General features: G+C 45.0%; 1 protein-coding gene across 1 annotated transcript in view; it reads left to right on the forward strand.

Moving 5' to 3' along the window:
- The window catches only part of EXOC4 (exocyst complex component 4), a 1,633,445-nt gene that overhangs the window by 1,457,514 nt on the left and 149,362 nt on the right, over nucleotides 1-26,569 (forward strand). The window contains exon 15 of the mRNA XM_069229316.1: nucleotides 23,487-23,631. Within this exon, the coding sequence (XP_069085417.1) occupies nucleotides 23,487-23,631 (145 nt within the window). The remainder of the gene's footprint in view (nucleotides 1-23,486; nucleotides 23,632-26,569) is intronic.

Raw genomic sequence — 26,569 nt, forward strand, 5'->3', positions numbered from 1 at the left:
TTTTGCCACCACAACAGATGACAACTTGTCCTCTGTTCGCCTTTGGGTTGAGCGGAAACCTGATTTTATTATGAGATGCGATCTTTGGATGTAAACAGTAATAAATCAGGAAATGGGAGAGGGATGCTTGCCTTAGAGCTAAAAGGAGTAGAGCTCGAAATTTGGGGAAGATGGGGCAAACGAAGAGTGCTTCTTTGGGGAGAAATTTGAACTGGTTTGGGTGGGAGAGATTTAGCCTGTGTCCTAAGTGAGGACCCTTAGAGTAGACACAATGATGAAGAATACTTGGGCTCTGAGTACTGAAGATTAGCAGTAAGTAATTGGGCAATTAACTTTCGAGTTCACAATTGGAAAACCTTGTTTTTCATGTAGCACTTTTATATAGTGCTTAATGTAGAAGTGTTGCATTTGAGTGCTGTAAATAAAGGCTACAGTAGCCCAAAAGGGTGGTAGTCAATTTCATGACCCCAAAGATTTAAAGACTTGGGTCAGCCTTCATGGATTCGAACTTGCAGTATGGAAGAACTATTCTGTATAATTTTTTATAACTAGACTTCCCAGTGCAAGATCCGATTGCATCGGTCTGTATTTGGGCTGCCCCCTTATCCCTCAGTAGGTTTTGGGGCTTTAGCAAACATATTTTAAGGATATGCATTATTTGGTCTCGCCTGCAACGGTGCATGCAGCTTATGTGTGCTGTCGCTTGCAATGACCTGATGTGTCTTAAAAACAAAAACTCTAAAAAGGGCCTTTTTGCCCACCCATTTCTTACCATTGATTATTGTCAATCAGATTTTGTTGCTTCTCACTGGGCAGCACATGTTGGTGCCAATTCTTTCTTCGTCCTTTTGTCCCTTCAATGGAGCACGGACGAAGTACAGATTACACTTACTTAGTGTTTGTCTGCTGCTCGCACTGGGATTGGATAGTTTTTTTTCTTGTTGCTTCCCATCCTGTAGCTAGTTGCTCCCTCTTTGTCGCTTCCCTCTGTTATTTGTAGCCCGGCACCATCTTGAGTTTTTGCTTGTTTGCAAGATCATCTCACTTCTTTGCTCTTTCAACAGTACAAAGATGCTCATTATTTGTAGGTCTGGCGTTCATCTCACCCCTCCTGGTGTTTAAATACTGGAGCATTGCTGATATTGACAAACTGCAATCCTTTCATCATTTGGAAAAATTCTTTAATATACAAGGGTTTTGAAGGCTTGACCACTAGTGAGGTTAATTAAACAGTTGAATCTGCGGTAGGAACACTTGATCACTTTCCATGCGGTTGTTAGAATGTGGCTGCAGCAGTTTGTAACAATAGTTGCATAGTGATACACCATGTTGTGTGGGACTTGTTGATACATGTTGGGTGGTCAGCTTCCCTTTGTGTGTTACAATGCAACAACATCAAAATAAAGTTGAATTAAATACAGTTCTGACAACATTTTGTATCTCACATTTCACCCTTATGTCCCTTATTTCGGGTTGGTGTGGTTGCTGGTCATGGAAGAGCGTGTGTGAGTAGTTAGGTAAGGAGATAAACAGCAATGGGGTAGTTAGCAAAACCTCATTAATGTTTAACAGGAAGTCGTTTTTTGTTTTTGTGGCGCACTGTGTTGACTACTCACCCCGGCTACTGGCCCATGTAGGTCTGCCAAGTACCACGCATCAGGGGTTAGACTAAAGCATTTTAATGCTGGTGTCCACATCACCGCACTAAAATACATTAGCCATGCATAATTAGAGCTCCTTCCACATAGTTCATGAATGAGGCACTGTAATTTAATTGAATAAAAAATGTCAGCCATGTCTGATTGCAATTGCACTTTTATGCGCCCAGGCCTAAGCTCAGGTTTTACTTTGGTCACAGCTATATTTGAATTAACAGAAGTAGATATACTTTATTCAGCACTGTTTTTTCAGTGCAAGGTGAATGAAATCACACAAAAAAAAACTATAAGCTGAGATCAGGCCTGGCCTATTGGGGTCATGTGGATCTAGCAACCCTGCCACCATTAAAAACAAGCATTTGCAATCCAGTGGGTGTTGCATTTGCTCGAGTTAAAGCTATTAGCGTTTTAAACTCCTAACCAGACTTTTCTTGATATATAAACTGTAAAGTAAAACAGTTTCACATAAGCGAACCAACGGCCGCCATGAGCAAGATGCAGACACACAAAAGGAAACAGAAGTTCACTTGCAGTGAAACGTGTCGGCAAAAGTGCAGTTATCCATGTAACCGGCAAAAGTGCAATTATCTATGTAACAGGGTTGATGTCATGCAGAGCGCTCAATTACTGCCCAGCAAGATCGCTCTACCTACGAAATAAAAATTAAAAGTAGTCCAGAAACCATACGGAAAACATCGAGTCTTGTATGTTTTCAGTAGTTGGCTGGTGCGCGAGGGCTAAACACCTGAAAAGGCATGACATGTGCATGCTTTTCACTAATGAAATCAAGCGATTGTTTTTTTTAAAGGTAAGCCCACGAGCTAACCAAACTGATGGGTGTGACATGGGCGTGGTTAAAAGCCCATATAGAGATTACACCAGGGACAGAGCGCTTTGCATGCTCGACCCTAAAAATTATATAAATAGCAAGCGCACTGACCCAGGAACAGGCGACTTTTGTTTATTTTCCATGTACTCTGTTGTAGCAGTTAATTGGCCCGACCAAGCAGCAACTTTATTTTTTAAAGATGTGCTGCCCCTGCCTGCTGAGACAAGGTGGTGCTGTAGTGTTGCAACCCTGTAGAGCTGGTGACCATCGCAAGCAGGAAGAAGAGGATGAGGGCATGGGGCTGGATGTTTTCATGGCCTGCATCAACTGGGGAGAAATAAATACCTTGATAGAGGAAGGGGACAGGGGACGTGGAGAGCTCCCTGCAAGAACTGTGTGATCGATGAATGCTGTGCCAGATAGCTGCTACACAAGACCTGAGAGGGCAGCTAAAGTAAGACATAATTTCCCAGACTTTACTTATTTCTGTAAGGGTCACCCATGTTTTTTCCTGCCATGAAAATATCCGAAAATTTAGTGTTCCTTAACTGCAGTTGTAAGGCACTACGCCACCAAGTGCTCTAGTCTCACAAGATAAAGGGTTTCACTTTGCCTCAGAGATTCTTTTTTTTCTAACTGAACTCCTAGAAAATGAGTACCATAAAATGGTTCCCCAGATTTTAAGAGATTTGCTACTATCATGGCTTATCCTTTATCTTTATGAAAAAAGACATGGCAAATAATTCTTGTTTACATTGTAATCTGTAATTTTCACAAAAAGAAGTAATTGCTGTAAACACCATAAAGCACCACTGAGAAATTCAATAGGGCAGGCTTTCTTTTATTGTAAAGCTGTGGTGAGCACTTATATTTGGTGTATATAGTTATATTGTAAGATTGTTTATGGTTGTAACATTATTTGTGGGAAACGTGGCAGTGCCCTTTTTATGACTATCATGGCAGGGAACCTGTCCAAGCTACACAGTGCAAGTAGACCATTCTTTCTTCTTTCGAAATATGTTACATTAAATGCACATAACTGTTAAAATGACAGTGTCACACATATTACGTATTGAAATGTCACACATGCATATATAAAAGTGATGAAAATGTCACACATAGGCAACCTGAAAACGTGGCAGCTATGCTCATGTGTTTTTCGTTCCACAGAGCTTACACACTTTGGCAGGGTGGGGCCACTGAAAGGAAATAGAGGGCATTCATCTTACCGTTTTCCGGGCTGGAAGGGTAATGTTCTTGTTTTGTAGATAGGTAAAAAATGCATTTGCAGGAAATGTCTATTTATGTATTTTGATGTGGTGCTTATAAAGGTCAGGGAAGCAAAAGGCCATTCTGCGTTTGAATGTTCATGATTGTAACCTTTTTCTTTTTGCAGTTTTCTATAGCAGGACCTCGACCCGAAGGTATTGGAGCTCCTCACAAGAGCACCAGTTACATTACGCAAAGATACATTTTTATAGGCATCGGGAGAATAAGTGATTTTCCAAGAATCACAAGATGTTGAGGCCAGCGGCGGCCGCTGCAAATCTCAAAGGAAGGGTTGATGATAATATAATATTGTTTTCAAAACGTGCAGTTCCAATGCTGCTGCTGCTGCCTGCTACCTCACTCCTCTGCTGTCCTGGTGTCCCAGCAGTCCCTGGGACACCAACACAGGCTCCCCATGTAATCCTGGCTCTGCTCTTTTGCTATGCCTAGTGTGAGAGCAGTGCAGTTTGGTCTGCCACCCAGACAGTGCACTGGAGTCTGTGCAGTTTCTCCAACCCGACTGTGCAACATAAGGTTGGAGAAACCTAAGTGCGCATGTCAGTTTGGCTGGCCTAAGATATGTGCGCATGTCAGTTTGACTGGCCTAAGACATGTGCACTTAGTGCACTCACTCCACTCCTCCTCCCCCTGCCCATGGCCCAGCTCGCCCCTCCATGCACATACTGGCTTAACCAGCACTCTATCACCTTTGCGAAGGAGGCGACGTGGACAGTTCAGACAGTTACAGCACATCCTCTCCCCATTTGCTTTTATTAATGTTTAGAGGCAATGCTATTATTCCTCCAGCAAAGGGTTTTCTATTGTTCAAAACGTTGAATTTTTCTTTCTGGGGGAGATGTGCTCCAAACAAAGAAGGTTGTGTGTTATTTTGCTGACAAGAAAGCTCCAAGCTGCTTATGACTGTGTGTGATGTGTCGCAGGGCCACTTCACTATTTTGTGAAGCTGACGTGGCCTTAAACAGGATATGTAGTTTTAGAAAATCCTGCACTAGAAAGCGTAGCGTTGTATTCAAGCACTACTCCATCTACTCATTCAAGCCGGTTGTATTTATTGCACTGTGTGCCTCCTTTTGAAACCAGCAGTCGTGGGAGTAAGTTTGACCAAATCATCTGTGTGCATTAAAATAATTGTTTTTGCACTTTTTGCAGTTCCCATGGCTCACACTAGAAATGAGAAGTGTCAGAGCATTACACAAAAACTAAAAAAAATCAATAACAAAAAAGTGGTGCATGGATAAAAGTAAACAATAAAAAAACACAGCTGTTTGAGTTCTATAAATTCAGTGGAATTATAGTTTACATTGCAACTAAATGTTGGATCATCAGTAATGTGCAAATACGTATTATACAGGGAGTGCAGAATTATTAGGCAAGTTGTATTTTTGAGGATTAATTTTATTATTGAACAACAACCATGTTCTCAATGAACCCAAAAAACTCATTAATATCAAAGCTGAATATATTTGGAAGTAGTTTTTAGTTTGTTTTTAGTTTTAGCTATGTTAGGGGGATATCTGTGTGTGCAGGTGACTATTACTGTGCATAATTATTAGGCAACTTAACAAAAAAAAATATATACCCATTTCAATTATTTATTATTACCAGTGAAACCAATATAACATCTCAACATTCACAAATATACATTTCTGACATTCAAAAACAAAACAAAAACAAATCAGTGACCAATATAGCCACCTTTCTTTGCAAGGACACTCAAAAGCCTGCCATCCATGGATTCTGTCAGTGTTTTGATCTGTTCACCATCAACATTGCGTGCAGCAGCAACCACAGCCTCCCAGACACTGTTCAGAGAGGTGTACTGTTTTCCCTCCTTGTAAATCTCACATTTGATGATGGACCACAGGTTCTCAATGGGGTTCAGATCAGGTGAACAAGGAGGCCATGTCATTAGATTTCCTTCTTTTATACCCTTTCTTGCCAGCCACGCTGTGGAGTACTTGGACGCGTGTGATGGAGCATTGTCCTGCATGAAAATCATGTTTTTCTTGAAGGATGCAGACTTCTTCCTGTACCACTGCTTGAAGAAGGTGTCTTCCAGGAACTGGCAGTAGGACTGGGAGTTGAGCTTGACTCCATCCTCAACCCGAAAAGGCCCCACAAGCTCATCTTTGATGATACCAGCCCAAACCAGTACTCCACCTCCACCTTGCTGGCGTCTGAGTCGGACTGGAGCTCTCTGCCCTTTACCAATCCAGCCACGGGCCCATCCATCTGGCCCATCAAGACTCACTCTCATTTCATCAGTCCATAAAACCTTAGAAAAATCAGTCTTGAGATATTTCTTGGCCCAGTCTTGACGTTTCAGCTTGTGTGTCTTGTTCAGTGGTGGTCGTCTTTCAGCCTTTCTTACCTTGGCCATGTCTCTGAGTATTGCACACCTTGTGCTTTTGGGCACTCCAGTGATGTTGCAGCTCTGAAATATGGCCAAACTGGTGGCAAGTGGCATCGTGGCAGCTGCACGCTTGACTTTTCTCAGTTCATGGGCAGTTATTTTGCGCCTTGGTTTTTCCACACGCTTCTTGCGACCCTGTTGACTATTTTGAATGAAACGCTTGATTGTTCGATGATCACGCTTCAGAAGCTTTGCAATTTTAAGAGTGCTGCATCCCTCTGCAAGATATCTCACTATTTTTGACTTTTCTGAGCCTGTCAAGTCCTTCTTTTGACCCATTTTGCCAAAGGAAAGGAAGTTGCCTAATAATTATGCACACCTGATATAGGGTGTTGATGTCATTAGACCACACCCCTTCTCATTACAGAGATGCACATCACCTAATATGCTTAATTGGTAGTAGGCTTTCGAGCCTATACAGCTTGGAGTAAGACAACATGCATAAAGAGGATGATGTGGTCAAAATACTCATTTGCCTAATAATTCTGCACTCCCTGTATATATATATATAAATAAATGCACAAAGGGTAATATACGATTTGTTACCTTTGTTCACTGTGAGAGTGGCCATGATTCATGAGAGGCTGAGCATCAAGTAGGTCATGATGCCCCTCACCACAAGAATATTACACTCAGAAGATCTGCATACATGGTTTATGCCATATTGTTTTTTGGTTGAACCTGTTAGACAGCTCATGCACCATCTGTTTTAAGACATATTGTGTGCTTACCAAGATACAGAGGGTTTTAGCCCATTCATTGCTTACCATTAATTGGCTTTCCTGTCAGCCATATTTGCTTTTTTTTTTTATTCAGTGGCTTGCCTTGTCCACACTCGACCAAATCTTTCCCTCCAGCAACAAAGTCAAATGCAGCCACGTCACAGAAATTTCCTGGTCTGACCATCCCATAGTTCTCTTCATCTCCATCATCACCAGGCACCTAAACCCCTCCCACAACAGCTGGGGCAAGTTAACAGAGACAAAGTGGACCCAGGCCCTCAGCACCTCCCAACCCGAAACCTCGTCAGACCTAGAACAGGCCATACAGAACATTTCCACCTGGATCACCAAGTGCTCTGACAGTCACCCCGCTGAAGCCAGCAAGAACCAGCAAAACCTCAAGACAAGCAAGCTGGTACACCCCAGAGCGCTGAACCACCAAGCGCAGCTTCTACCAACTCGAGAAACGATGGCCATACACCAGAAACACCTCCAGCAGAGCCGCTAACAAAGCTGTCCTCAGTGACTACCACAGGCAAATCAAGAAAGCCAAGAGAGCACCCATCACAGCCACATCGATACAGCGGCCAACCACACAAAGGATATGTTTAATACAGTCAAAGAATACGCCAACCCTACAGCCACAGAGAACACTATCCACCCTTCACAGAACTCTTCGACACACTCTCGGACTACTTTCACAGCAAGATCGCCACCATATACAACAGCTTCAAGCCCCAACCAGTCCTCAACCTCAGCAGCCTCTAACAACCAGCGCACACCAGCCGAACAACCACCACCTGGACGGTGCTTACCTCTCAATCTACTTCTGCATCATGTCATCCATCCTGCTCCGACCATTGCGCCCACCCCTATAACAACCTCAGAACCATCCTCATCAGCACCTAGGTTACCTGCCTCCTCAACACCTCCCATCACCACGGCAGTCTTCCCGGACAAATGGATGCATGTAGAGATTAGACCCCTCCTAAAGAAATTATCCGCCGGCCTCAGCAAAATCAAACATTATTGACCGATTTCACTGGTCCACTACCCCACCAAAGTACTTGAAAAGGCCATCAATAAACAGCTCACTGAATAACTGGAGCAAAACAACCTGCAGGACATCTTCCAATCAGATTTCTGAGCCAACCACAGCACCTAGACCGCACTTATCACAGCCACGGACAACCTCAGAACATTCCTCGATCACGGAGAGACCACTGCCCTAATCATCCTCGACCTATCAGTGGCATTCAACACTGTATCCTACCACACCCTCATCAGCAAACTTCACAGCATTGGCATACAAGCTAACACCCTCAAATGGATTGACTCCCTCCTGACAGGACGCACACAGAGAATCAGGCTGCCTCCCTTCAACTCAGAACCCACGGCGTACCCCAAGGATTGCCCCTCAGCTCCACACTGTTCAACATCTACATGTCCCCTCTGGCGGACATTGTTAAGTCCCACAGTCTCAGCGTTATAGTCTATGCGGACGACACACAGCTTATTCTCTTGCTCACCAAAAACCCACACACTACCAGGACGAACACCCGCGACATCATGGCCAACGCAGGCAACTGGATGAAAGGAAAACACCTCAAACTCAACTCTAACAAAAGAGAAGCCCTAATCTTCAGGAGAAACACATCCATCTGGAACTTCATCTGGTGGCTGTCAGAACTCGGGTCTACCCCCACACCTACATACCACGCACGCAACCTCTGCATCATCCTCGACAGCGAACTGACCATGAAGCGATAAATCAACGCAGTCACCTTCTCCTGCTTCTACACTCTGTGCACGCTAAGCAAGGTCTTCTGGTGGATCTAAGTCTGTCAAGTCAGCCATCTAAGCCTGACCTGACAGATTGAACCCCATATCTTCTAGTTATTCCTCTGCCACCATGCCACGTCAGTAGACTTCTACAGAGAGACCAGTCTCTTCTTTGAACAACTTGCATAGTGACCATCTCTCACTGAGTGGCTCTACATCTTCATATGATGCAGTGATTGTTGTGGCAGAAACAGAGGCCAGTATCCACAATGTCTGTATAGATGGTATAAAATGTTCTTAGTTGTTGTTCTGAAAAGCAAGCGAGAAGTGATCGACATGGGTATGATTGACAGGGGCAACTCAAGCCTTGGTACAGTTTGGGAGGAAGTTCTGGTTGGGCCAAAGGAGGGAAGGCAGCTGAATGTGAATACGTTTGCAGGCCTGCCTCATGGTATTTGGGTACTCTTTTCAGTTAGATTTTTAACACCTTCCTTTCAACACACTAACTTTGCGTTTTCAAAGTACCAGTTAAAGAGCTATTTTTACCTACTTTTCAGCAATACCATGTACGTTTGTCCATTGTTCATAATGCCGCGGTGATGCACTGTTTTGCACAGCATTACACAAAAAGCACACATTTGTCCACTTTTCCAAAACAGTATTGAGTAATCAAGATAACCCCTTTTTTTTAAACATATTTAGCTAATAGCGAAAATTCAAAGTTAATTAAATATATTAAATTTTATGTAACTGGTGAAAGAGGGTACTTTTACTGTGCAGCAAATAACTGTGCTAGAAAGTTGAATGTAGGAAAAATAGACAACTCAAGGTTGTTGAAATTGTCTTGGTCTGTATGTCACGGCCTACCGTCAAATGCATATACAGCTGTGTTGATTTGAATAACAAATAACCCGGTGTATGCGTCTTTCTCTGCCTACTACAGATGTTGATTTTTTGGTTTCATAACATTGCAGGTCCATCTGTTAAACGATATCCAAAATTCAGTTGATATACTACCACTTTCAGTACACCAGCAGATGAAAAGTATATATATTAGAAAGGAACAACAAAATGTGCTTGCTGTAGCAGAGCCAAACCATTGTGAAATTCCTGAACAATATAATATATATTCATCATAATAGAAGAAAAACGTGAAAACATTTCATAGTTTAAAATAATTTCTAAATGCTGTAAATGTTTCTGAATAGTCGATTATAGGATACAGGATACCTTGAGGTCACTCCCACGTCTACAGTTTACCGGAGGCAACTGTTGACTAATACATTTCGACTGTAGGATCCATTGGTAAATGCAGAATTTGATGTTGTTTTGTCTCTTCGTGATGGCTACGGCAGACTAATTTTGTGGTCCTAGGGTAACAGTCAAGTGTTCTATTGAAAGTGTGGATGGTGTCAGCTTAGCTGTGATGTGGATGCTTATTACAGATTCATGCCTCAGCGGCCCAGGGAGGGCAGTGCCTCAATACTGCAGCCCCCACTTGCCTAAAAAAGGTCTGGAGCTAAGTCTCTGTGATTGCTGCTGTGTCTAGATTCGTGCACAAGGCTGGCTCAGCCGTGTCCTGTCTGTGCCTCACCCATCCAGCTTGTCCGGCACTAGCTGGCATTACACGATGGGCTAGAGCGTAGCCCTGGTCTTTGCATCTTGTCTGTGACGTGCTGGACATGCTTCTAACAGGCCCTTCTCGACCTAAAGTATGGACCGGGCATTGCTGCCAGGCTTTCTGCTTGCACGTGCGTGACAGCAACATGTTTTCAGTGTGCTTATGTGTGACATTCCAGTGCCTTATATGTGACATTGAGTGTCACCCTTAGTAATGTTTCGCTGCACACTGGCATTCTTAAAATTGCTGATCCTGCCTGGCAGAATTAAAATTGTAAAGGTCGAGTTGAACACAACTGCCCGGATTTACTAACATTTTGCATCGTGGTCGTGACACTTTTTTTGGTGCAGCCACGAACCAAAATGCTAGTTGAAATGTACAAAGCTACACAAGGGCCAATTTGTGTCACCTTGCGTGGCTTTGGGGAAAAAAAACATAAAAAAAAACACACACACACAATGCAGTGCCCTGCGCTGTTTTACACTGCATTGGGGAGGGTTTATATGGATGGAGTATGGGTGTTCCCATGCATCCGCTCATATTTTGCTGCAGCCGCTAAAGGCAGTTACCCTGGGTTTGCGCCACAATGGTGCGCCTACTTGGGAGAGCCATAACAATGAGAAATATCTTAATTTCTCCTTGTTACTTACTCTTTCCACGTGTGTTGCATTCTGTAGCACACATAGATAAAGTAATATGTCTTTAAATATTGGCTTTGTGCAGGAAGGTATGCCTTCCTGCACACAAACAATCCTGCTTGTAATGCAGACTCCCTTGTGCAGTGGCTCAAGGATGCCTGCATTGGTGCTAGATTTCCTGAAGTACAGTTCTTTAGCATGAATGTTAACGTGCAGGGATTTAACATAAACATGAACCTCACAGGTCAATTAGACATATTTTCTTATCTGCCTCAGCTGGGTGCACTGCAGGCAGCAGTTCGCCCTACCCTTTCTGTTCACTTTCCCTCCTCCTGGTCTGATACTGCCACTCATCGTTCTTGCTGTCCCCTCCATTCACCATTCTTGCATTCCTTCGTGCCCACTTTTCATCCTTCTCTTCATCTGTCACCTCCACTCTTCTTTCTTGCTCTCCTATACATTTTCTTATGTTCTTGGATGGTCTTTTCTCCATTTCCCTCCTTTCCATTTATTCTCTCCTTCCTTTGCTTCTTTCACATGTCTCCTCTCTGTCACTTCTGATCCTCCTGCTCTCTTACAGTCCTCTGTTGCTTGATTTTCTCATTTTCTGTGTTCACCTCCTTACTGAATTTCACTTGCTTTCCTTGTTCTACCCTCTTCCCTGTTTTACATCATCCTACCTGCTCCTCTCACCGTTATACTGCTTCTGCAGCAGTGAAGGTGTTTGCTTACTATAATCAAGGGTAGGCCAAGTACATCAGTACACAGCAACAGACTTTCAAGACACATATAAAGACAAGCATTGACAAAGCTAATATGGTCTTTCCTATGCAAAAGCTATTGGCTTTGCCAACATGTTTTAGCCATATTGTACACTAGCATGGCTGTCTTAATAATGGCTAAACCTTAGTGGTGTACAGGAAAATGGTGTAAAGTAGAATGAGTGTAATGGAGTGGTGTAGAGTAGAGCTGAATGGCATGAAGTGGAGTGCCGTAGAAGGAGCAGAGTGTTGTTGAGTAGAGTAGAGTTGAATGGCATAGAGTGAAGTGGTTTAGAGTGGAGTGGCGTAGAGGGTGTTGCCTTGAGTGTTTAGAGTGTTATAGAGTAGAGTGGCGTTGAGTGGAGTAGTTTGTCGTGTAGTGTGTAGGAGGCTGGCCTGGTTTGTAGTGGGTACCTAAGGTACTTAACACCTTATACCAGGTCCAGTTATCCCTTATTAGTGAAATGTAGGCAGTGCTCTAGCAGCTTAGGCTGTCTAGAGGCAGCTGCAGCAGAGCAGCTTAGGCTGAACTAGGAGACATGCAAAGCTCCTGCAATACAACTATAGTTACACAGTACTTATACACAATAAAAGACAATACGCAGTGTTTCCAAAAATAAAGGTACTATATTTTAGTGACACAAGGCCAAAAATATCTTAGAGGCAATACTCCTTCTGGAGGTAAGTATTATACACAATATATACACTAGAGACCAAAATCAGGTAAGTAAATAGTCACAGAATAGAGCAAACAGTAGAAAATACAATAGAATGCAATAGGCCTAGGGGCAACACAAACCATATACTAAGAAAGTGGAATGCGAATTACGAATTTCCCCCTAGCCCAGTGTAGTGCGTAGAAGGGCGCTGGGAGTGTAAGAAAACACCAAAAGTAAGTAAAATACCCCTCCCCAGAGCCCAGGAAAGTAGGAGTAAAGTACTGCAAGTTTCCTCAGGACACACTACAAGTCGTGATAAGAGTTATTGCAAGAACCAAGCAAGACTGCAAGCAACAAATGGTGGATTCCTGGACCTGAAGTCCTGTGAAGAGTGGAGACCAAGTCCAGAAGTCGCAGAAGATTCCAGGAAGGACCGGAACCCCTGCCAAACCAGAAGATGGTGCAAAAGAGGATTCTCCGGTTAGAAGAGGTCTGCAGAAGAGCACCAAAGAAGATGGCTGTGGGTTCCTGCGTGGTGCAGTAGATGTCCCACGTCGAGAAGTTGGATGCAGGCTGTTTGCGTCGCTGGATTAGTCCAACAAGCCTTGGTTCAAGCAAGGTCGTGGTTTGCATCAAAATGGCGCTTCCTGGACCCAGGAGGGACCTGGGGGCCTCAACTCGACTGAGGAGGCAGAGGGGGCTCCCAACTTTGGACAGAGCCCACAGATGACCAGGCAGCTTCCACGGGAGTCCCAGGACACGGGGACAAAGAAGGTGCAAATTGCGGTTGGTGCACCACAACAAAAGAAGGTCCCACGTTGCCGTAGAACAACTCAGCGAGTTGTGCGTCGCAGGATGGAGTGCTGGGGACCTGGCCTACACTGTGCACAAAGGATTCTTGAAAGAAGTGCGCAGAAGCCCAAGGAGCTAGAGATGACACGGTGCACAGGGGTGCTGTCGCAAAACCGGGAAGGCAAGCTCTTACCTCCTCCAAATTTGGGCAGCTGGAACGTAGGACAGTCTGGGTCGTGTTGGTCCACCATCTGTGTTCCAGGAAGCACGCTCATCATCAGGAGAGGAGTTGTCATTTTGGAAGGTGCCTGCAGGAGCAGGGAAGTGACTCCATCACTCCACTGGAGATTCCTTCAGTTCTTCTGGTGCAGGGTGAAGACCGGGAGTCCTCAGAGCGTGCACACTTTGGAAACTGTTGCAAATGGTGGCTGGAGCTGAAGTTGCAGGTCACAGCAGTCCTCTGGATACTTTGTTGCAGTTACAGCGGTTTCTGAAGGTGAAGCAGAGGATGCGGATGATTCCTGGAGGAGTCTTGCAAGCTGAATCTGAAGAGAAACCGACAGGAGAGACCCTAAATAGCCCTGAGAGGTATGCACCTATCAGGAGGGGTCTCTGACGTCACCTGTTGGTACTGGCCACTCAGAGATCTCCAGAGTGTCCCCACACCTTGGAAACCAAGATGACTAACTCCAGGGACACACTGGAGGAGCTCTGGGCACCACCCTTGGGGTGGTGATGGACAGGGGAGTGGTCACTCCCCTTTCCTTTGTCCAGTTTCACGCCAGAGCAGGGACTGGGGGTCCCTGAACCGGTGTAGACTGGCTTATGCAAGGAGGGCACCATCTGTGCTCTACAAAGCATTTCCAGAGGCTCTGGGAGGCTACCCCTCCCAAGCCTGTAACACCTATTTCCAAAGGGAGAGGGTATAACACCCTCCTCCCAAAGGAAATGCTTTGTTCTGCCTTCCTGGGACTGGGCTACCCAGACCCCAGGAGGGCAGAGCCCTGTCTGTGAGGTGGCAGCTGTAGCTGCAGTGCAAGCCTCAGTGAGCTGGTTTGGCAGTACTGGGAGTCCATGGTGGAGCCCCCAGGATGCATGGGATTAGCCCCCAATAGCAGATTTGGAATGGGGGGACAATTCTATGATCTTAAACACCTTACACGGCCATATTTGGAGTTACCATTGTGAAGCTACATATAGGTATTGACCTATATGTAGTGCACGCGTGTAATGGTATCCCCGCACTCATGAAGTCCCGGGAATAGGCCCTGGACAGCGTGGGGGAACCTTTGCTAGTGCAAGGGTGCCCTCACACTTAGTAACTTTGCACCTAGCCTTCAGTAAATGAAGGTTAGACATATAGGTGACATATAAGTTACTTACGTGCAGTGAAAATGGCTATGAAACTATTACACTCAGGCTGCAGTGGCAGTCCTGAAGAAGGGTGTGTCTGAGCTCCTTATGGGTGGCAAAAGAAATGCTGCAGCCCATAAGGATCTCCTGGAACCCCAGTGCCCTGGGTACCCAGGCACCATATACTAGGGACTTATAATGGGGGGGGGGTCCAGTGTGTCAATTGGAATTGGAATATGAAGTCACTAAACTAGTGACTAATTTGGAAGCAGAGAGAGCATAAGCACTGAAGTTCTGGTTAGCAGAACTTCAGTGACATAGTTAAGCACTACTGACAACACACACATTAGGCCACAAACTATGAGCACTTTCCTGCATAGTGGCATAGAGTGAACTAGTCAAGGAGAGTGGAATGGTACAGAGTGGAGTAGAGTGTTGTAGAATGGAGTGGCATGGAGTGGAATATAGAGCATCATAGAGTGAATTAGTGTTTAATGGAGTAGATCATAGAGTGGAGTATCATAGTGCATTGTCGTAGAGTGCAGTGAGGCAGAGTAGAGTACAGTGGCATAGAGTGCAGTGGCGTACAGTAGATTGTTTCAGAGTAGGGTGAAGTGGCGTAGAGTTGAGTGGTTCAAAGTAGACTGGTGTGGTGCAGGGTAGAGTGCAGAAGTGTAAAGTAGAGTTGCAGAGATCAGTGCCGTAGAGTGTTGCAGAGTGCAGTGGCGTGGAGTGCATTGGTGCTGAACATATTAGAGTGGCTTGGAGTGAGGCAGAGTTTATTGGCGTAGAGTTGGAGGATGCAGGATACAGTGCAGTGACATAGAGTGCTGTGGTGTAGTATGCAATCTTGCAGAGTGGAGTGGCGCAGAGTAGAATAGAGTGGCTTAGCGTGCAGTGATGTAGCGAGCATTTGCGTCGAGTGCAGTGGGGTAGAGTGAATTCGTTTTGAGTAAAGTGGTGTTTAGTTCATTGGCATAGAGTGCAGTGGCTTAGAGTAGAGTAGGGCAGCATAGAGTGCAGTGGCGTAGAGGTCAGTAGCACAGAGTACACAGAGTACTGTGTTGTAGGGTAGACTGCCATAGGAGCAACATAGGAAAAAGTTGAAAGAAAGAGGGGTGCGGGGAGAGAAGAGGTTACGAGAAAAGAGGAGTGAGAGGGGAGCAGGAGAAAGGAAGGTGAAGACCTGGGTACAGGAGATGAAAGGGCGGGAAGAAAAAAACAGGAAATGATAGGACACGTGGCAAGTGGGAGAAGGCTTGAGGGCTACTGTAGAAGAGTAGGAAGGGACGATGATATAGGAGGTGGTGGAAGTCGAAAGTACATTAGACAGGAAATAAGTGGACGAGGTATAAGACTGGATGGTAACTAGACAAGAATGTGTAACAGTGAGGGGAGAAAGGAGGGTGACAGAACGGGAGATGGGGAGGAGTCAAGGGTCGTGGAGTAGAAGAAGCGAGGTGTAAGTAAATGAAGGAGGGCTGGGGGATGATGGGTAGAGAAGAGATGGAAAAGACCAAAGGGAAGACAGCGCGAGAATGGAGGAGGTCAGCATCCAGTGCGGTTGCACTAATCGCACCGTCCTAAAGCTGACCCTGGTATCTACAGCTTTTTCAGTGGCACGGTTCTGGCCAAAATTTATCATAATGGCTGGATTAAAACAAAGTGTGCCCTGAGCTGTGTGTGCTAGGAGTAAGACAACTTTAAGAGACATTCTAAGTTTACATTTGTACACAGGGGACATACAGTGGACTCATATGGATTCTAAAATGCCAGACTGTAATCAGCATATCACGAAACAGGCCTCTGTCTCTGCCACACGAGGCAGCCAAAGTAGTCAGGAGAGTAGTGAACGCTGCAGAGCCTGGGTCTCTGGGACGAGCAAGGGCACACACTAGTGCTAACACGACTACAAAGTTGTAGCTGCAACCACTTTTGAGCCCTAATAATGCCGTACCCATGCAACCTCATCTCTATTTGACCCCAGGCTGAGAGTCTTCACTGCAGGTCAACATGTCGTGCTGGTTCTAATACCAGGTAGCCGAGAGTACCTCAAGCAATACATTTCATTGCAGTGATGCAGACACCAACACTGAAATATGTTAAACTAACCCCTGATGCGTGACACTTGGTAGGACTGCTGGGGATAGTGGGAGGAAGACCTAATAGTACTGGGCTGTCCTAAGCAGACGTGATAAAGGTCTTTTTTATCTTGTGAGCCCAAAGTTGTTTGCTGTTGCTCTACAACCAACTGCAAGGCCAAAGGTATGTCCACACATGTTCATGCGGTTATGTGGGATGTGTGCATGTGAAAGATAGTGTGACAAGTGCCTCATTTTCATCCTGAGGATGTTTGGACCCCCATACAAGACGTATTTTACTGCCAGTTCTCTGCAGATTGGAGCCATCTTGATGCCAAATAAACTTTCAGAAATGGGGTTCACAGAAAAGCAGTTGGAATATATCTTTCAGCCCCCCCAAAAACAATCCTTAAGATGCCACAGGGCAAAGAGAGAGACTCAGACGTAGTGATAGGCAGAGTGGAGGCAGACTGAGATATGGAAATAGACAGAGAGGTGCTAGCTAGAAAGTTTACTTTACCAGGAGACCCCTAGGATGCAAGGGCCCTGGACAATTGCCTATTGCACCCATGCCTTAAAATGTCTCTGCCAGGCTGGCATCATATCAGGTGGCTGAGGTAGTACACTTGTTAAATAGAGGCATTAATGAGCCTGGTGATAAGGGTGTAAGGGCTGGTTTGACCACTGCAGATTCCGTTAGAGTTGAACATGTTTCTGTTGAACAGATTGTCCTTGACATTCTTCTGAACCAGCTTAAACATTAAAAAAATTGCAAAACATCGGATATAATTTAGGCCGCGAAAGTCAGTTCTGTGTCAGGCAAAAACCTTACGGTCCTTGAACAGTTTTTATCTAAGAAACCATGAACGCATTATTCAAGGATGAGGTCAGAAGGATCCAGTAATGTGATATTGTTAATGCAGTTAGCACTTGGTTCACTTAAGAATAGGAATTCATTTGGGAAGAGGTGAGCCTTACCAACTTAATAGACACACATTTCAATTAAATTTTGCTCAACCCCTACCAGGTGTGGCATGAGCAGCAGGCAGTTCCCAAGAGAAGTGCTTGTTAAGTTCAAGCTGTACCAACAATTGGAAAGTCAAGAAAACAACCCAGTGAAAATCCCAAATCAATTTAGAAAAATAAAGAAAAATGTAGTAAGTGGAAAATCACAAAAAATCAATATCGGATAGAGAACTGTGTAGCCGGGCGCCAGAACGCCCGGCTGCCCTTAGAGGCGATCCGCGGGAGCAAGGGTACCTCGGGGGCACCGCTGGGGATAACCCGGAAGGAGAGGACGGAGGGAATCCGGGAATCCGGATTCCCTCGGAAACAGAAGACGGACCCCAGAGGCGGCCTGCGTCGGGGAAAGAGAAGAACGTGGAAGAAGGAGAAACACGGCAAAGCGCACCAACCCAGGAGAACGGAAGACCGGGAAGCTGCCAGGGAGAAGAACGTCCAGATGAAGGGCAAGGAGGCCCCGAGACACGCAGTCACCGCCACGTCCCTGGGGGGGGGGTCGTGGCTCCGGGTGGTGCGGTCCTGCATTCACAACGGGTACAAAGCCCTGGTGGGGAGGGAGCGGGAGGTGAGGGGAGACAGAGGGAGGAAGGGGAAAACAAGCTAAATAAAGTATAGGGTTGGAAAAGCAGAAAGCCCTACTGGGACGTCCTATACAAGGGTCGTGTTTAAAATTATCTTGTAATATATTTTTTTCTTCTTTCTCTGGGCACAAATATATATATATTTTTATTTTTTTTCTTTGCTTAAAGGTGATGGACTGAACCCCATTCCTCAACTAAACTCACAGACCCTAACGCCAATACTTACTTTCCCTCCACGTGCTATTCAGGGATAACTAAAAGGGCCTGGGCAGGGATATATACCTTTCCTGAGAGTCCAGGACCCGCATAAAAGACTACGCTAACGTGTAATTCACACTTCGGGTTACGGTATACCCCAGATTTCCTACAACCTCACCGCACCCCCTCAAATTCCTCCTCGCCCCTTACTAACACGATCCCCAGAATCCAGAATTAAAGACTTACCTTGCCTTCTTTCTTTTCCCGGTTCCTCTGCCGACCCAACTCCACCACGAGGCCTCCAACTGGTTGAAGAGAACCTACCAAGGAAGAAGCAAGAAAGGAGTTATATCCATTGGGATTTGGAGACTTATTGGATTGTAGAAAAGAGAACTGTAGTGCAAATAAATACGAACCTTAAAAATCAATACAAACCCGATTTGTCTTTTCTGTCTTTTCTCGCTACGCCCACCCGTACAAACTGGAGATTTTAAAATGTTAATGTAGAAGGTGCAATGAATTAGTAAAGCATCAAAGCAAAACATCAGTTCATAGTTGACTGGATTTTTTGGAGCTCAAAGTCATACAGCAGAGCAAGGTCTGAAGCTGATGTGAGTCCACTTAAGACTGATATGTTGTTGTTCAGCTTTGCTGAAGCAGTTGATTTCAGAGCCAAAATCTCTGAGCAAGACAAAGCTCGATTTCATAGCTGGCAATGTGGCTTCTCTCCTAAGATAGGTTTACTGTGTTGGCCTAGTCAAAGGTTAGGACTTCGTTGATTTCATGGTTCTCAAATTCCACCAGTGGGTTAAGGCTGGAAGCTGTAGCTTGGAAGGGCTCCAAAAAGTCCAGCTGATCAGGTTTCAGTGGAGCAAAAAGCTCAGAGCAAAATTAAACTGCCAATCTGTAGTGTGCCATCCCTGAGTAGCCTCAGCACCTTCTCGCCATCCTCCAGAGGGGTGATGAAATGATTATGTCCTGCTGTTTTCCCACTTCTGGGAAAGATCCTCCTGGTCACACCTGCAGCCCTCAGGTCCCACGGGCATGCTTCTTAGCACCAGGTCTCTGTTCAGAAAGTGGTCCTGAGGATCTAGACCACAGTAGTCAACTGGGCCTTCTTCGAGTCAGGAGACCTTCTGATGTTTGTGTCAATGGAACTTGCAAACCGGAGGTCAATTACTTGACCACTGGAGAGCGGTTCTAGCCCATGGGTGCCAGCAGGTGTCAGTTCTTCTTGATTCTTCTTCTTGCAGCATTCACACAGAGTTGTCTTCTTTAAATATGTTTTCTTCTTGGGATCAGGAGTATTTTGAGGAGGTCATGGTGGAGTGCCAGTCTTATCCTGTATGCTAGTCGATGATTGTAGAATCTCCTGCACCCAGTCCAGACTACTCTCTTGCACCATTCCCACCTCCTTTTTCAGCACTTCCTCTCTTGGTTTAGTGCCAAATTCCCAAAGCCCTAAAATTAAAATGTTGCCATCCTCTACTGGTCCTGTTCTAGCAACTCCCCTATTTTGATGAGGCCATACTGGATTTCTGTCAGTAGGGGGCTGGAGTCATAGACTCTAGGATGGCCCTAGGAATGAATGGGAGCAGTTCCTGCCAGCCCCATTTGGCATTACTAAGTCAAAACAAGAAGTGTCAAGGCTTTCATTTGTTCTGCCACCTGTTCCTCACACCCTCCCAGATGGCTAATCCATTTTAACTTGCCAATGGTGACAATGCGTTTGCCTTCCTTGGCCCAGAAATCAACCCATTGTACTGTGAGAGCAGGGTCCTTAACACCCAGCTAAGAATGTGTACTGGCCCTATAGAATAGAGCTGAGAGGCAGACTGGTTCTAAAGCATTTGTTTTCTCATGCATCACAAAGTCTTCGTCCCTAAAGTTACTTTTATTTTAAACCCTTTGCTGCTAGGCCTCCTTTTCCCCAGTGCTAAGCCTTTTTTGGGGCTATTTGGGGTGGTTTGCACTTAGGCCTCCATAACTTTTTGTCCACATAAGCTATCCAATTCACAATTGTGTCCTTTTTTCCTCAACATCCTGGGGATTCTAAAGGTACACAGGGTGTTTGGATTTCCCTAGAGGGGGGCTAAGAAATTAATCAAAATATAGCTAAATGTTGTTTTTCTTGGGAACATTTGGAAAACGTCATACAGAAGAAAGTGTCTGTTTTTTCCTGCAAATAGCATCAACTGAAGGTTTGTGGTGCTAAAACCACTATCTCCCCAGCTTCCAGGAACAGGCATACTTGATTCAGAAAACCAAATTTTTTTAAACAGTTTGGTATTTCCTTTCACGCTTGTGGTGGACACAAGTGTGAAACCCATGGTGGATCCCGGAAAGCTATACATTCCTGAAAATTAGACAAAATTCTGAATTCATCAAGGGGTCATTTTGTAGATCCTTAAAGGTTTTCCCAAAGAAACTAAGGGCCTGATTCCGACCTTGGCGGAGGGGATTACTCCGTCCCAAATGTGACGGATATCCAGTCCGCTGTATTACAAGTTCCATAGAAACCTCAAACTTTGACTGAAAAAAACACATTTTCCTCTCAATTCTGTGATGGAGGGTTCTAGAATCTGGGGAGGAGCCACAAACTTCATTCCACCCAAAATCTCCCTAACTATTCTGTTAAAAATGGTACTTCACTTGTGTGCGCAGGCTTTGTGGCCGGGACAAGAAACGTCCCAAAACGCAACATGGATACATAAAAATGTTTTCATGTGAAACTCACTTGTTTTTTACAAAGTGGGTGGCTGTGGCTTTTGGACCCTAGCTCAGCCAGCACCTAGGGAAACCCAGCAAACCTGTACAATTTTTAAAACTAGACACCTAGAGGAATTCAGGATGGGGTGACTTGCATGGCGCTCACCAGGTTGTTTTACTCAGAATCTTTTGCAAACCACAAACATTGACTAAAAACACACATTTTCCTCACATTTCTGTGACGGACATTTCCAGAATCCACAGGAATCCACAAAATTCCTTCCATCCTGTATTGTCCCACTTCTGCAGATAAAAATGCTGCGCCACTTGTGTGGCCAGGGCCTAGTGCCAGTGACGGAAACAGATCAAACCAAGGACAATGGAAATCGATGCCTATTGACCTCGGTTGGAATCCGTCCTGTCGGGGGAAGGGCAGAAACACTGTATACTATAAATTATTTTAAGATGGAGCACAAGCCCCTGCCCAAGAGGCCGTTCCTCCCTCCCTGGTGTCTAATGGGTAGATTTATGCTTGTGGAGCACCCTCCTATAGAGATCCCCAAGCAGGGATCCACTAGGGAATAGTACCATTAGAAAAGGTAGATTCTCCTCTTTCCAGTGAAAACTCCCCCATCTGAATTGGTGCTCAGCTGAGATACCCATGAGCACCAATGTAGTGAAAGTGTACTGAGCCGATCGACTCATTTCACTTTTATTTAGTTGAAATTACATCAGTGCGCCACATGTGCATATCGTCATTTCAGTGAAAAACTGAAATAGCTTCGGGAGCTGGGGAAGCTCTTCCCCAACTCCTGAGGCTATTTTAAGTTTGAGGAAATCCCTCTGGTGCCTGCACCAGAGGGATTTCCTACTTCATGTACCAGGACAGCTCAGAGACGACCTGCGCACAGACCCACTGTGTGTGCGGACAACTTCCAGCCGTCCTGTGCACACAAGGGGCTCATGTTACTTACTAATTGTTTATTATTACCAGTGAATCTGAATTTTGAAACTAAGTGAAAATAACTTGGCACCATTTCTCTGGCAATATACCGGTTGGAGGTATAAAATATTGATTTTACTCATTTGTAGGCCTGTGTCTGGAACATGCAGCTTAACCTTGAAAGCTTTTAGGCAATTGTTTGATTATAAAGGCACATTATTCCCAATATTTAGTAAGCCACATTTATGTATACAAGACGCCCAGTCCTGTGGGCTTACAAGGCACATGCTAGTGGGTGACATCTTTTTTCTCCATAGCAGTACCTCTGTACCTGTCATGTGTCACTGCAGCCCAGCCAGAGAACTAAGGTGCTCCCTGGGGGCATACATTTCTTTATGTGTGGGAATGATCTAAATGTGCATTGCAGCCTATGCATGATAGTTTCCACACCACTGGTGCAATTTCTGCAGCATTCTACAACGGCCTAACTTTGGTATTAAATACACTAGTTGGGTAAAATAAATTGTACTGTACCATTTTAGGGGCACAGCAAATATACTGCGGCATAGGATACAGTTTCACAGCCACAGAGTCCTAATACCAGGAAAAATAGAATCCTATAAAAGATTAAAAAATCTGGGATGAATACACAGAAAGGGTGACCTTACCAAAGTGGTGTGAGTTTTTTATTTATTGTAAGGAGCAGTTTTTTTCTACATCTCACTTCACTATGTTTTGTAGAAAGTGTGTCAGAATGGGGAAGTTTAATGGCAATAAAAGGCTTCTGAAAAAAAAGTGTGAATTTCTACTTTCTGCAATATTTAGGTTAAGCAGCTGAGTGAGTAACTCCACATGTGCCTTTAATGAGACAGTTCATTAATTTGTGTGCCCACCACATTCTGCAAATTAAGTAACATTACTTCTAGATAGAGATTCCGATTTGGTGTGTTATTTCCACCAGATATCTACTCTCCCATAAAAATTAGTGTCTTAAGTTTAATTTAAAGTTTAAAAATGTGAAAAAGCTTTATTAGTTGTTAAAACTCAAAACTCATGTTTCCCGCTCAAGTGCTTCTAGCTGCTTCCACCGCAGGGTAACAACATTGGCTATTTATTGTATTTTAAGGCTTCTGTTTGGCCAGACCAATACAAACCACACATTCCTTGTAATCGAATCTGAGAATGCCAATAAATGTCAAAATAACATCACAACTTTGTAAAGCTGGCTAATCAGGCGGCAGGAATGCATTCCCTTTATCCTTGCTTGCATCTACGAATCTTTAGATCTCATAAGGCTGTGTGAAGTAATAGTAGATTAAACAGGATTTCCTAAAGAAGAAGTTACTCTTTGTGCAGCAATATTATTTTGTTTACTTACTTTCTTTGACGTCGTTATGCATTCATTCATATTTCTCTGGTTCTTCCATTTGCAGCAGCTCTGTCCCCAGGCTCCGACAGTCATTCAAACATGGAGCTTCCACCAGTGTCGGAGCAGATCATGCAGACCCTTGTCGAGCTGGCCAGATCCTTTCAAGAGATGGCAGACCGCTGCCTGCTGGTGCTGCACTTAGAAGTCAGGTACTTTTGACAGACTTTTGGCTTTCATCTTAAATTTTTAACACGTTGATGTCAGTAGTACTGAGACAGTTGGGTAACAGAGGAGGAAAGAGCAAGTGTACAAGAGAGGCTTCTCAACAGGGGCATTGGGGTGTTTCTCACCTGGATGGTGACTCTGAAAGGGCATAACATTGGAGGCAGAGACAGTGGTGTTTTAGTCTCTACTTACATTTCAGATGCACATGCCTCAATATTCAAATACTCGTTTTCCTTACAAGCCAGTTCTTTTTTTGGGAGTGGGTGCAAGCTGGCAGTGCACCAACAGAACTGTCCAAAGAATAAAGAGTTAGAATCAAGCTTATAAATAGTAGATGGGGGCGAGACTCACAGGTTTATCTTGGTCAGTAAGGTTGAGTGGTGTGAACCTGAAATTTATCAATAATCACCATGGTCTGCCTGTAAAACATGATGCAATGAACAGTGGGGCGAGGGGTATTTAATGCAGAGAGTTTCATGATTAGTAATGCCATCCACGTGAGAAAAAATGATGGGCCTTGTTATGAGTTTGGCGGGCGGCGGAGGCGACCTGCCAAACTCATAAAGTCACTAGACCGCCATTGCGGGCTAAACCCTGCTGGCCCTGTTTTGAGTTTCCCGCTGCGTCAACGGGCAGAAACAGTCCAGGGGGAAACAGGGCTGTAACATTGCAGCCAGCTCGCAATCGAGCCGGCTGCAATGTGGCGGAGCGGCGGGTGCAGCAGCACACGTCGCGCATTCCACTGCCCGTAATTTGGGAAGTGGACTGTGTGATGGGGCTGTGCATGGGGGCCCCTGCGCTGCCCATGCCAAGTGCATGGGCAGTGCAGGGGCCCCCGACACCCCCATTCCGCCAGCCTTTCCATGGCGGTGTAAACTGCCATGGAAAGTGTGGCAGATGGGGACTTGTAATCCCCAGGTCAGCGCTGCCCTGGCGAATTGCAACCGTTAGAACTGCCAGGCTGGCGGCAGCCTGGCGGTGCCGACGGTCGGACCGCGGCAGCTCCGCCACGGTCATGATAGGGCGGCTGGACCACCCTGTCACCGCAGTCCGACCGCCATCGCGAGTGTGGTGGACTTGAGACCGCCACACTCGTAATGAAGGACGTTATTTGGAAAAATAAACACTTTCCTGAAAGAATTCAGATCTATACAACTATTCAGGTATCTGTGTATTGGACAAAAAGAGCATGGGAAACTAGAAGATCGGCCACTGATATTTTGGCTCTGATTTTAAAGTTGGCAGGGAACGGTGTGGCCTCTATTGACCAAGGTAACTTCTCCTCCCTCCTAGCTACCAATTGCAAAGCATTGACTGGGACAATGTCCGGTGGGTGGTGGTATCTCTGCAATTGCCAGAAGTCCACCACATCCCCGCCATATATGAAATGACAGTATTAACCACCTGAATTTTACATAGCCTATAGGGGAAAATGGATGATTATGTGGCTCTCTAACTCTGAACTGGTGGTAGACAGCTGTCTCTGTCGCCTAGGTTCTGGGAATCCCCATTCCCATATCTAGCCTGAGCTGTGGGAAAATTTTAGGAATTCCCTTAGCTGTTGGGAGGTCGTTACAGTTTTCGTACCCCTGCACCCAGAGACATCATGGTAATCTCATGTAGCACTTTTCCTCTGGTGTGCAAACAGCGCCATGACCAAAGAGCAATCTAGAGGAATTCCCCTCACAGTACTGTGCATGCATAGTCCTGGTTCATAGATTACCCTTTTGTCATAGAGAGCTGCTTTCATACCACCCGGAAGGTAAGCTTTGAGCTTCACATGGTGCCTTGCAACCCACGCCCGTGGTACCTCCGGATCACCACCCCGTGACTCCAAGATTCTTCTTTAACTGCCATGCCATATCAGGGATACATGAGGCCTCTTCAGGTGCTGTTTCTACAAGGCAGCCTTTCAGGGTCACCTGATGGAACAAGGGCATGTGTATGAGGTGATGTTTGCACTGCCATGCTGATGTCTACCATGCCCCCTGCCATTCTGCTGTCATGGCCTTGCCGTCTCAGTATTTGAGGGCAGTTCTATCTTTCTTTTACATTACCACGCTACCAGTTCTAGTGTGTTAATTACTTCCATAATTTTTTCCTGCCTATTGTGTGTGCTTGTGTGTGAGGGATGATATGAGATTTGTCTAAATGAACATTTGAAAGATTTGGAGGAACAAGCCACTCTGTTTTGCAGAAGGGTAAATCAGGCATAGCTGTACCCGACTTAGAGTCACTGTACCCACGTACCAGCCACAGAATATATTAGGAGGGTGGTATAGCATCCCAATGACCCCCACCTTTGAGGCTACACCCCTCGCGGGGCCGGACATCAAGCCTTTCTTCTGAAGAGACTATTACAGTCTTTTAATATATTTAGCAATGAAAAACTGGACAGGATGAGCTACTTGTGAATAGAATTTGAGAGCTCTGCTTGATCTGTGGCTGTATATGTGATCATGTTTACAGATCTGTGAAATTGGCTATTACCTTAGAAGGTATAACTTTTAAATAGAACAACCTGGAATAATTGTACAGTAAAGGGGATCGGTGGTAAAAGTTTCAAGGGTCTAGCCCTGTCCTTTAAAGAGCTATAGAAGATAATAGTTAGGATTAGGGTTCTGATTGTGAATTATGTCAGTAGAACATATGTCCTTAGAAAGAATGGCTTAATATCAGAGTTTTAAATGGGCAGGTACTGAGTACCCGCACTCCTTTAATTTGAAAGGGAGAGTATCAGCATTTTCAGCAGGGCCGCAATACATTTAATGAAAGCGTACTGGTACTTCCAAGAGCAAACAGCTAATCTGTGAGTCCCAGCACTTTTATATTTCCATTTAAAGCACTAGTCAATGTTTTCCTTTGAGAGTTACGTGGTGTGTATATCAGCACGATTAATAGGACCGGAGCAGTCAGAGTGAT

Source organism: Pleurodeles waltl, chromosome 4_1, assembly GCF_031143425.1.
Source record: "Pleurodeles waltl isolate 20211129_DDA chromosome 4_1, aPleWal1.hap1.20221129, whole genome shotgun sequence".
In the NCBI taxonomy this organism is placed as follows: Eukaryota; Metazoa; Chordata; class Amphibia; order Caudata; family Salamandridae; genus Pleurodeles; species Pleurodeles waltl.